Genomic DNA, 13,072 nt, shown 5'->3' on the forward strand with positions numbered 1-13,072 from the left:
TCCAAGCTTCTCTAGTCCACCTGTCAAAGTATTCTTGGACAAAATATTGAGTCCCAAATTGCTCGCAGTGGCTGTTCCATGGGTGTATGAGTGTGTACAAGCTGAGTAGCAGGTGGCACCCTATATGGAAGCCTCAGTCACCAGTGTGTGTGAAGAGCTTCAGATGGCCACAATATTTCAAATAACCAGCGGCACTTAACCTGTCTATGAGTACGTGTGTGACCCACTGTCCAACATCAACACACTGTGAGGATGGATGCTAACAAATATGTCAACAGCCGCAGGGGTGTAGCCTAGATGAGACAGACTGAGTTCAGCAGGACGGAGGGCTGAGCTTACAGAATGCCACAGCAAGTGAACACTCCATCTGTCGTCTGACTTGCCCAGCAGACTTTGCTACAAGTTGATTGGCAGCTGAAACAGGTGACGTGCCATATGTCCGAAAAACAGCTGCTGAGGACTTGTCAGGCTGAGTCACAGGTGACACCATCAGCTGGCTTGAGTTGAGCTCAGGCCGCTGCAACCTTTCTCTGCAACATTCCAAAATGGTGTCGAGCTAGGCTAGCAGTTTCCCTCTGTGTCCAGTCTTTGTGCTAAGCTAAGCTAACCAGCTCCTGGCTGTAGCTTCATATTTACCTTCCAGAAATGAGGATGGTATCTTCTCATGTTTCTTCGCATGTTTCCCACAATGTCAGCTACTCTTTTAATATACTTTACTGTGCATGAGTCATATGCAAACAAGACAGAAAAACTAATAAACACCCTGAAGGAAACCATCATGTGCAAGATTACAGTCTGCATCTCTTTGATCTCTGCACTCTCCGGCTGAAATAAGCATGTGAGGTCATACCACCATGGTGGTATGGGCTGCATCTGGAAAATGCACATCTGCCATGTTCCCCGAAACGGCCAGCGTCCAGATCATGATCAACTGCTGCCTCAGACATTCAGATTGCATCATGGCAGATAATATGATTGATCTGACGCTGCCCGCCTATCTCGGCTTGCCTGCCACTGCCGCCTCCAACCGTTTATCAGTATCAAATGCTTGTAGACGAAGGGAGCCAATGACATAATCGGGATCTTCAAAATGGACTTTGATTCCCACAAACCCCAGAAATAGCTGCCTGATGTCATTGGGCAGATGGTAATAAATCTGTCTACGCTATAATAGCAGGTTGGCTGAGAGATGCTGTTACACACACACCTTGTTTAAATGCATCCAAGTGAGGGTGCACACTGCTCCAACATACAAAGCACTGAGTGTGTGGACAGAGCACACACACGTGCATGCACACATTATTCATATGCAAATAAAATAATCACACTGAATATATGCGTCTGTACCCATGAACACATGCAAACGCAGACACACACACTTCCTTTGTAACACAGTAACTTGATCCTGAGCTGTGCCAGTAAGCCTGACATTTCCGGATAGATTCAGTGTGTATGTGCAATGTTTGCGCACCGGTTTTGTGGTTGCTGTCCAGATAAGAGTGCTGATAGCGGCCTGTGATATGTACCAGGCAGAGGACAGGGATGTTTCGGAGTATCAGGGGGGATTTACCTGGAAGATGTCCTGTAATCCAAGAGGAGCCAGATCTTGATTGCAACTTATCCGTCAACAATAAGTCTTCCTTCATACTCGGCATTGTCTAAAGGGGCTTGACTCAGTCACAGATGTTTGAGGATACTACCCAGGATGCATCAGTCATCCAGAGGAAAGCTTTGATCCCAGCTATTCCCTCAGTCGGTAAATGATTCCACATGTGTGTATGTCAGGGCCTTCGATGACCTTGCACGAAATGTCTCCATGGCAGACGCAATGAAGTCATATCAGGGGGACTATAAACCGACTGCAAGCCATTGGGAGTGTTGAATCAAGCCCATTGTTACCGGTGCAGGTGTGTTTCTGTGTGGAGTGAGCTACAAGAGCGCTCTTTCATCTTCTCAGTCACCACGAATGAGTGTGTTCCCTAGTTTGACATAGCTTCTAATAAAATGCAGCTGCATTATCGGTCAGTAGCCTATATAAATGTGTGTATTTCTTTTTATTTTACAGCTTCATTGTGTTTGTTTCAGCATTTTGCATTGCAGATTGTGCAACTCCTACACATTGAGGTTTGTGGCCTCTGCGAACAGCAACTCAGTGTCCCAGAGAGGCCGAACACAGGGAGCTCCTGTCTCCGCAGCCTTTGCTACATAATAAGATATGTATTGCAGAGGTGGGACCAAGTCTTTGTTTTGCAAGTCCTTAACAAGGAATAATATATTTAATTTACAAAAAACATTAATGTTTTTTTTTTAATTGGCATTGATTACAACAACTTTAAAAACATTCATAAGCTGACGTTTGCTAATTAGCATTAGCATGCAAACTATATCAATATTAGCCTCGTGTTCTCTTCTCTGTGCATCTTCAAATGTCAGACAAAGTTGACAGCTGCTGCATCTCCGTCTGCAATTTTCCACCCACACGTTTTGCATACTGTTATTCATTGTTTTGTTGACCATCCATCACGTAGACTTTTTATCTTATGTAGCGTTATTTCCAACCGCTGTTCAGTGATGTAACGTGGATCATCTGGGGAATGAACAGCATTGGCGTTAGTTGATTCGGAGAATTAAGGAGAATGAATTCTTTTTAATCTTTGGACCCAGGGGAAGTATCAAGTATTTTCAAGGCAAAAGGCGAAGCCATGAGTCATTGGTGTAAAATCCAGGTTGAAATGCAAGTCTGTTTCAATTTTGTCCAGTCTACATTCAAAGGATTTGTAACTAGAGTCCACAGCTCTCATGTATTGAGGAGATCAATGGGACTTTTTGCTTTGACTCTGACCACCAAATGCTGCCGTGAGCAGGTCCAGGAGCAGATATCAGAAAGGAGCCCTGCAGGCCTCTCGCTCGCTCTCTCTTCTCATGGCATTTCCTTTTGTCCCCTTCTAGCTGGGCACTCCCTGCAGAAAGGAAATTCTTCTGGAGCTGCTCCAAACCATGGCCTCTTTTTCCCTCTTTTACTAGAAATCTTGGAAGGAGGGTACAGTCTGTCCCAACTTTCGACCTGCATGTAAACAAACAATCTGCCTGTTCCAGAAATCGCTCCATCTTACATATCCACTTATCTGCCATGGTAGTTCTTATCTGAGATTTGTGCAGTGCCTGTAATCATTAAGCTCCACAATATGCCGCAATCAACACGAGATAATATACAGGATGCTACATTAAGACACAAGATAAATCATAAAAACATCCCACAGCAGAAGAATGTGCTTCTTTTCGCACCACATTGAAAAAAACCTTGAGTTTCCCAGAATGAGAGCCACCCACAGTTCAATGAATGTGCAGGAAAAAAAAAATCCCACAATACCATTTTCCCGCTGGGACAAACAACCTTCTGTCTTGTTCACACAGTTATTCTGCAGCCCTGCATCAGCAAGTTCACTACCAAAAATATTACACGCATGAAAAAAAGTTCTTCTTTTCCAGTAAATCTAATTGATGTGGCACTCAGACGGCGTCCATCTCTCAACTCGATTCTCCACGGTCAAATTTAATCCAGGAGCAAATGCTTAGATTTGAATTTAAAGCGGCTGCGTCACTTCTCAGTCATAATCTAACACTGTCTATCAGTTAAATCATTTCCAGTACTTTTCATTCGCCGCACATGACTGTTTACAGCTAGGTCATAAATGAGAGCATACTTCAGGTTTAACTAGAAGGGCTGTGACATGCGATATGGTAGAACATATTTGTCGTCACACTCCTGTTATCAATTTAACACTAGAATCTAGGTCACCGTGTCACCTAAGGGCAGCTCCTTAGGCAAAGTGAGAGCTTTTAAGACAACTGTGTTTGATATGAAAGACTGATATGAGAGATTAGGATAGGCCTCAAGTTTCAGTTGCCCAGTTTTTCACCATTTCAATGCTTAGAGGAAAGATTCAGTCGCGTAATTTAAGATAAAAACTCAACAGAGGCCATAGATCTTCATTTCCTGGTCTGCCCCAGCTAGTTTTAATTAGATGTTTTGCAAAATCTTGTATGCAAACTTACAAAACTGCACATTTATGGGAAAATACTGTAAAAAAACAAATCAGTAAATGATCTATTCCACGTCCCTGCGGTATTCTACTCTGAAGGCAGGCCAATGTTTTACTGCTTTTTACATTATCTGTGCTTTAACCTCACTCTCAGCTGGCTGAGATGCAACGATATACTGTAAATATGGTGTTTGCATGGTTATACGAGTGTGTGTGTGAAGCTGAGAGCGCGAGAAAGAGAGCGATATAAGCAGACAGAGATAGTGGAAGCGGGGGGGGGACGGGACTTTGTTGTGGTTGTTTTTTTAACTCCCTTTCTCAGAAATCCTGCCCCGAGGATGAATGCAGTGTCCCTCAGCAGAGCAGGAGATTCCTGAGGTGATTTGAGCAGGATTTATTCTTCCAGTAAAACAACAATGTGTCTGTCAACACAGGACCTGCAGTGCACATGCACCTAAAACACTGAAATATAACATCTTAAAGGATTTTTGCGCATAAGCTGCACTTGGCACCAGTCTGTCTGTGTGCTGTATTTGTATAAACATGACAGGAGTGTTAAGGGAGATTTGAAGGGATGCTGTTTTCTGAATCGCCCTTGACAGCGTAAGAACAACGATGGCTCCCATGACTGACAACTTTTAACCTTAACATATCGACTTCAAAGCGCCTCTCTTCTTAAATTAACTTTGTAATTGTATGCAAAGCTAAAAAACCAAGAAACCTGTTGAAGTAAATTTTCTGCAGCTGCGAAATGGTTTGCAAACACCATGGCTGTGTTGCATTTACGCTTGCGTGACAGTGTTTGTGTGCACACACGCCTGTCTGTGTGTAACATTCTTTGCCTGCGTGAGCCCCATACGAGAAAAGGCCCTCCTAATGCCAGCTGAGGTCAGGTCCGGACACTGTAGGGTGCACCCTTCTCCCACTGCGGTGGGCTGAGAGGCAGGGGGAGGCCTCCAGCGCTTCTGGGAAACAGTCTGGGCCTAATTGGAGCCTGACTGGTCTCACATGTCTCCACTTACTGGAGGAGACGGAGGATCCCGCCGCCTGGCCTATGAGAGCTGCTGCAGGCCCAGGCCTTTCCCCCCCTTCATCAGCATAATCACACAGAAGTGAATTCACCAAGCAGGCCTGACATGACAGCATGACTGAGTAGTGTGGTCTGCGGTGTTTCAGTGCAGTGAGGTCAGGTAGGCTGCACTGCCATTTTATATTGTGTTGTTAAAAGAATATTTGACCTTGACGCAACCCTCTGAGTACAGCGTGTTCCAAAGGATCTCCTTTCTGTTCAGTACGTGCACCCTCCTCCCTATTGTTCCCGCTTAACTCATTCAGGGTAGGGACTGATGAAACCTCCCTGTCCAACTGTACAGTGTATCACGTTCCCCTTCTCACGCACGCAAAAACCTCAACCTCACACACAAAAGAAAAAAAAGCACACTGTCTTTTCATGTGCCTGCATATCTGCGCTGCAGTGAGAAATACGAGAAGTGAAGAACAGTGCAGATGGTGAAAAACAGACTTCCCTGCTGCTGCTGCTGCTGCTGCTGCCTCACCACCACCACACATTTTTTCATTTTTTTTTATTTTTTTTTTCTCGCCGTGGCAACGTGCCTCTCATTTCCCATCAGTCACGGTCACCTCCTTGGCCCCACTCTGTAATTCTCAAAAACGTCATTATCATCCTGTTTTACAGGAGAATGCAAAAATATTGTTTTACTGCAGTTATGCAAAAATGAGCACGGGCAATTTCCCCTCCACCGTTACTCTATTCATTTAATATCACAACGCACAGATGCACAGCAGGAATCTTGTTTTGCAAACGCCTTGCTATTATGTCTTTTCAATGCACATCTGGAACAAATTCTTTCATAATTTGTACCCATATTCAGCCAGAACACTGCAGGCTCCAGCCCTGAGGAAAATACACAAATAAGCAACCGTTCATTTAGACTTGAATTCAGGGCATAATTTGGTTTTGCTGGGGGGGAAACATATTTTAATCTTTCAGTCTAATCACAGATAAATGGGTTTTTGAAAGCAGTTCTCTCGGCGCAGATAAACACGTCTCAACTTGAGTAAACTCCAGTATTCACAAGACAGAACTGTAGTAGTTTATCACTGTGCTTACTACCTGCTCCACATTACCCACAGGCCTCTGCAGCTCTACAGCTACACTGTGCGTGTCAGAGCAATTTAGCATTTACTGTAAATGTTAAACTGGGACTGAGGCTGATTTGTGTTTCTATAAAGTGCTTTTGCAGTGGCACTCCCCTCTGTCTGTCTGCTACACATTTAAGATGCTGAGAAGCACTGTGCACACTGCCCAGCATTTCGTAGAAAATATAAAGTGAAATGTAGGAATGAAGTCATCAGGGCTGCACTTTCAGAAGTTTTTACAAGCACGACTTTTTGACTGCTGCAGCCTCATTCAGACTGTGATGTTGAAAAATGTTTTTGTGTCTCACTGAGGTCTTTACTCTTCACCATGGTGCTGCAGGATGACAGTCGGGGCACAACTTTCGAACAAGGTGAGATTAAAGGGACAGTTTACCCCCCAAACATACATATTTTTCCTCTTGCCAGTAGTGCTATTTATCAATCTAGATTGCTTGGTTGTCAAGTGTTGGAGATATTGGCTGTAGAGATGTCTGCTTTCTCTTTAATATAATGGAACTAGATGGCACTCGGCTTGTGGTGCTCAAAGTGCCAAAAAATACATTTGTAAAACTCAACAGCAATGTCTCTTTCCAGAAATTATAACCCAGAACTATTTTTTTCCTTCCAAACTACACCCACCAACCGTATCACTGCGCTGGTCTCCCACAATCCACCCCACTGACGGATGAGGGAATTAAACAGTTTCACTGAGCCATTAATATTTAAATCTAGTAATGTCACAAGCACGAGTCTCGTCCATGAGTAGATGCACGCTTCCTTCTGTGCAGTGACACAGTTCGTGAGTGTAGTTCGGTAGAGAGAAAATAGTTCCTGCGTGAAACTGCTCACAACAAGGTCTGCAGATTATCTTGAGTAACCCGGTTATGACTTCTGGAAAGAGACACTGCTGTTGAGTTTTTCAGATGTGTTTTTGGCACTTTGAGCACCACAAGTCAAAGGCCATCTAGTTCCATTATATTCCAGAGAAGGCAGACATCTCTGCGGCTGACATCTCATACACTCTGCAACTCACACAAAAACAAAAAAAGAAGAAGAAGATTGATATAAAGCAAAACTAGGAGGAAAAATATGTATTTTTGATTTTGGGGTGAACTGTCCCTTTAAGATATATTTTTTTAATTTAATATAACCTGTCATGTCTGAGTTGCTCAGTAGACACCAACAGAAACCCAAAGATGCATGTGCATTTGTATTTCAGTCAGTTTCCTGCACGCCCGTTCCATTGAGAAAAAGTCATTTCTATTGATTGCTTTTCCAGGCATCATTTAATATGATACATATTCACTTGTAAATATCGACCTTTCCCTGCTGCCCCAACATTTGTGCCATAAATACTTTAAAGGCGAGCTTGTGAAAAGATATGAAATGTTACAAAGCTGTAAATAACAGCTGGATTTAAACAGTAACAGGAGAGTTTTTATAAAGGGTAAATGTGGGTGAAGAAGTGCAAACTTTGGCAGTTATAGTCAGAACAGAGATGGGATTGTTTAATTTCAAGGCTGCCCTCAAGTGGACGTAGTGTTCAGTATTAATGGACATACAGTGAGTTGGCCTCACATGCCCCGTAATTTAAATTGATTGATTTGGGATATCTGTAACCCAGCTGTAATTAATGAGCATCATAAAAACCCATGTTAGATTTCCTTAGGTGCTGCAGCACAATGCTTCAACAGTTATCACATACTGCCACCTGCTGGAGGCACTTTACTACTGCACTGTGAGCTGATGTGATGTAGTTGTGTAAAAGACGTTCACAGCCAGCGATGTGACAAATCTGTCTTTATTTCAGCTTGATTAAATGGCAATGATACAAACCTCAAATCAAACATTATCGAACAGAATACCAAAAGAAAAATGGCACAACTAATAGACAAATGAAGACAAAATACCCACTATACATTTAAGTATGTACAACTTTGATAAATAAACCAATACTGTCTAGAATTATGATTGTTTTGCTTTTTTTTTCCTTATTCCTCTAGGATCAGAGCGCAGAGAGGAGCAGAGAGAGAGAGAGAGAGAGGGAGGAAGAGAACCAGGAAACAGAACAGGCAGGGGGTGAAGATAATGACCAGCAGGCACAGACGACTGGAGAGTAGAAAAGACAACCACTTGATGCACGACTCGCAACTGCGTTTGCAAAATGGTACCTCGACGCAGTTTGACAAAAATGACGTGTCACTGGTTTGGCCTGACCAATTAGCCACCCTGACCTTCGTCGTTTGGTTCGCCGCAGTACATTCCTCACACAACAAGTAGTTTTATATTGTTTCACATCACACTTTGGATCCTGAGACGGGGGACGCCCCATTATTTTCCAGAAATAGCTTCAAAGAACCGCATGTTTATTTGTGCCGCTTTGAAGTCTCTACAACAATAGGTCATATATCACGTCTTATATATAACCTGAAGCACACAGTATTATACAAGGATCAATGAGGTCGGGCTGACGGCTGAAAATAACGAGTGATTTGTTTTACCATTTAATAGGTACAAAGAAAAAGCACAACGAAGGCAGGAAAAGATTAATTGATGTTCGACTGGGAGAAGAAAACTGTGAATTACTGTCGCTAACCAGCAGCTTTTCTCATCACATTTCATCTAGAGTGCCAGGCACTGTGCAGCAGTAAAACATCTTTCCTAACCATGAAATTAAGTAATAGAAGGTGGTCTTGTGTTTGAGACAGATGAGGAAAAAAATGTGTAGGAAGAGAAAATAAAAAAAAGGGGCCACCAGCTCTAATTTCCAGACGACTAAAGACCTTAAGAGAAGCCCAGGGTGATCAGCACTCGTCCCTTTTAAAAGACGCTAATCCCCTGGATGCATCTCCAGGACCTGCAGGAAATGAACAGCGAGAGCCAGACATGCAGACACCCTCACCTGCAGCAGTACGTCCCCACACTGCAGCTTCACATTGACGAAAAAAAAGAGAGTTCAGCCTGGGACACAGATGAGGCTTTCATTCCTCCCATGGCTGTCATGTGGCGAACAGGATCCATGTCAACACGGACATGGAAAAGTTTCAGAACATCATAACAATCTCCTGAGTGGCAACTGTTTTTTTTTTGAAACAGAAGTTTTTGTTTTCTTTTTCGTTTTCCTACAAAATCAATACCAGTTGGCAAATTATACCCTCCCTCCCTCCCACACCCCGCCCCCACTGCAGATTCAGTTGCAAGACCTTTTTTTATGTTTTGTACAAAAGCAAACAAAACAGACGCAAGAGGAATCAACATTTAAAGCTGTAAAAATAGACACGTATTATCCTAACATATTAAAGCACATCAGAAACTTTTCTTTCGGAAAGCGAGGAATATTTTGGTTGGAGCGCCACACTTGGTCAGACCTGCTGAGTTTTAAATGATGTGTGCTACGAGGGACTGCATGAGTGTATGCATGTTGTGTTTGTGTGCGATGTATATGGGCATTCTGTTTGTTTTAAAGCATCTTCAAAGGGGATTTTGCTGCGTCACAGCAAGATTTCCTTTTGGCCTCATAGACAGAGAGCACACACAAAGCTGAGAGAGAAAGAGAGACAGGAGGTTAGAGGACACTTTGGCCCTGACTCTTATCTAGAAACCCCAGCATGCTTCCTGTTTTTCTGGCCTGTAGAGTCCCAAAGCCAGAGCTAGTATGTATCCTAGAGAAATCCCCCGGAGAGGTCTGAGGAAGACCTCGGCTGTGGCCTCTGCACCGACCCACAAAGGGTGAGCAGATAGCCGGACCCCCCACCCCCCCCCCCTACTCTGTCAAGTGCAACATCTGGAATGCTGGGCTGCTCTAGTGCCTCTTCATAGACGACACCTTCTTCTTCCTGGCTGCCAGCATCTCGTAAAAGGGGTCCCTGCTGATGGCAGCTCTGTGGGCGCAGACACAGAGGAAAATGTCAGGGAGAGACACATAATGGCAGAATATTGTAAATTGCTGCACTTATACAGCGCTGTAATGTCAGATAATATACATTTCAACTTAATTAATGCTCATTATGTCGGCTTTTATTTTAAAAATTCATAGAATTACATAGATATGTGTGACTATGGTAAATTGGAACTGTAAAAACATCATTTATCTCCTATTTTTCTCTTTATGCTCTAAATGTAAAATCTTCAACACTGTGCAGAAACAACTTGTGACAGTGTGGTCTAATCCAATCTGCTCCAACTGAAAAAACAAAACAAAACAGTGAGTTTTAAACAGTGAGTCGTGCAGGCAAGTTCAAGAGGCAATCCTACTCCTTCTCTGAGTCATAATTCACTCAAATTTGAAGATACAGACTTTTAGATTCAGTATGAATTATACTTTCTGATGATATCATTATCTCAGATAAGCATTGCAAAAAATTAAAGAATAAAATGCCCTCCTTGCCTTCAGAACTTGTCTGAATAATTTGTACAGTCATGAGTTTACTGGGTGCAAGCAAGATGTGCTAGCAGCTAATTAGCCGACTTTTAATGGTGCCAATTTGCTAAAATTTGCACAGATATAGGCTTTAAAATTTGAGGCTTGAGTTGTAGTCACAGCTAACTCCCTGACTTCATGGCAACATTATACTTCCCGTTGACGTCCCCCAAATTATGAGACCCGCAGTCTCAAAACTTACAGCACAATTATCCCCCAAAATGGAACCAAGACAAAGACAAATAATAGAAGTGACCTTGAAAAACCCTGACCTACAGCAATGAGCCTTACATGTAAGCATGCACCATACTTTGACTTCCAGAGGTGGGGGTAAAAAAAAGTATTTACTTGATGCTGTTCATCCATTCATCTTTTTCCTCAGCAGTGGGGGCAGAGATGCGGTAGAAGGTGTGGTTACCCTCCACAACACGTCCGTCAGCCTCTGTCTTGCACGCTTTTATCACCTGGTCCTTGTTGTCGGGAATGAAAAGCTCAAAGCAGTTCTGCAGAAGCAAAGTGGATGGAGGTTAAAATTTATAGGTAAGTATAAGGATGTAAAAATAACTGTCTTTTACTTTTACTGTCTACGCACTATTAGCACAAGTACTGAGAGTTCCAAATGTGTATAGTGGTGATGCGCAAACTACCCCGTCCAACCCACAAACATATGTCGATAATCAATGAGATGAACCTGACAAACTTGAAAAACCAAAGCTAAAAATTGCTAACAACTTAGTCGCTGTTGGCTAGTTTGTCATTTCGAGTAAATATCAGAATATAAAATGTGTATTTTCTGTTTAAAAAGTACAAATGGAGGCACCACGACACCTATTCTTTAAGCGGTTATGTCTCAAGTATCATCTTAAGCGCACAGTGGTTTGTGTACATGACGTAACAGAGGTGCATATTTAACAGATTCAGTGTGGCCATAGAACCTTGTTGATAGGACACCATGTTAGGCCTACATTTTCTCACAGAGAAATATTTTTATTGGACATTATGACTAGAGAGATTTAAGTATGTCGGACTTAACCGGATTTTTTTCTACTCAAAAACTAAATAATTGAAACCCTGAGTGCAGCAGCTCTGATGATGAAGCTGCTTACTGTGTATGTTTGAGAGATTCAGATAGGGGGACAGAGAGAGAAGAAGAGAAGGTGGAAGGTGGACTGTTGCAAAAATGTTTCCAGGGTGTCTACAGATATAACCAAGTTAAATTTAAGACTTTTTAAGACCTTTTTAATACCTCCTTATATGAAATTTAAGAACAAACCTGCAACAGAAATACAACAATTGGGTTCAATAGTTTTTTTGTAAAAAAGAATCTCTCCGCTGTCATTAATGCTGTTTATTATTGCAAGTCTTCGGTCTGTCCAATGATTGTAAACAGTCGCTGGGTCTGTCGGGCTGGAGAAATGTTCGTGGTAATCTGACAATATTTACGAACCATCAAATCTGAATTTAAGACAATTTAAGACTTTTTAAGGCCTTATATCATATTCACTTCATGACCCATCTGCTTGAAACCAGTGATACTTTTCAACAAGCTTACCTGAACCGCCCAACTCATGGGTTGTGGGCCAGCTCGTGCATCACTTGTGCCTGCCTAGATTTAGAAATCCCTCTTTATGGCCTTCTGTTCACCTCCAGACATAACTGTTATAAAGCGGTTGTATGCTATTCCCTATCAAGCATATAATTGTCCATTAAAAGTCTATTTTTGTTTATTTAATAAATCAAATAATTCCGGCTGTGGAAATTTAGCTAAAATATTAAACCCCAGTAGTTAGTTTTATAAATGGGCAGCATTGAAGACAGTCCTCCTTCGCTGCCCATTTCAAAAATGGATTGTAGTAAAGTATGAGTCTTAACTGTGTGTAGTCACAAGAATGAACCAGCAGAGGGAGCTGTACTTACAGGCTTCTTATCCTCCACCTCCTTGATGCTTAGGTTCTCCAGGGGGATGATTCCTCTGGGCTCTTTGTCCTGGACAAATGTAAGATACGTGAGTGACAGCGCGCTGCACGCAGGGAACGACAGGAACAGAGCGAGCAGCTTCTTTTACTGCGACTGAGAAACTGAGCTGTACTCACTGTGGTGTACTCAAAGTAGTACAGACAGTTGTCTGTGAGGATGAACCACCTCCTCTTCCAGGTCTTAACTCGTCCTCCTGTGAAACAAACAGCCAGCGTCAGAGAGGCTCAAGAGAGATAGACGGGAGAGAGACGAGCACCGAAGCACCAGGTCGAGCAGCAGACAGGCAGACAGATGTATGGGCAGACAGACAGATGACGGCTCCACAGGACTCCTTTTACCCAAAACATCCCGCTATTCATCCTGATCCACCACTGCACCATGCGCTCACCATCACCACAGCTGCACAGCTCTCTGGTTATTGACTTTATAACTAGTGATTAATTCCCCCTTTCATTTGTAGATACTTGAAGCT

At 42.8% G+C, this 13,072-nt stretch overlaps 1 protein-coding gene across 4 annotated transcripts in view; it reads right to left on the reverse strand.

The window, feature by feature from the left end:
- Window positions 1-7,986: 7,986 nt before the first annotated feature.
- The window catches only part of cyth1a (cytohesin 1a), a 52,861-nt gene continuing 47,775 nt past the window's right edge, over window positions 7,987-13,072 (reverse strand). For 3 of the 4 annotated variants that reach the window (XM_049562482.1, XM_049562481.1, XM_049562483.1), the window contains exons 10-13: window positions 12,717-12,795; window positions 12,541-12,609; window positions 10,972-11,126; window positions 7,987-10,084 (exon numbers count right to left, since the gene is read on the reverse strand). In XM_049562482.1, coding sequence (XP_049418439.1) covers window positions 10,006-10,084; window positions 10,972-11,126; window positions 12,541-12,609; window positions 12,717-12,795 — 382 coding nt within the window. In that variant the 3' untranslated portion in view covers window positions 7,987-10,005. The remainder of the gene's footprint in view (window positions 10,085-10,971; window positions 11,127-12,540; window positions 12,610-12,716; window positions 12,796-13,072) is intronic. The other variant, XM_049562480.1, reaches the window with a different exon arrangement.

This window comes from Epinephelus fuscoguttatus, linkage group LG19, assembly GCF_011397635.1.
Source record: "Epinephelus fuscoguttatus linkage group LG19, E.fuscoguttatus.final_Chr_v1".
Taxonomy (NCBI): Eukaryota; Metazoa; Chordata; class Actinopteri; order Perciformes; family Serranidae; genus Epinephelus; species Epinephelus fuscoguttatus.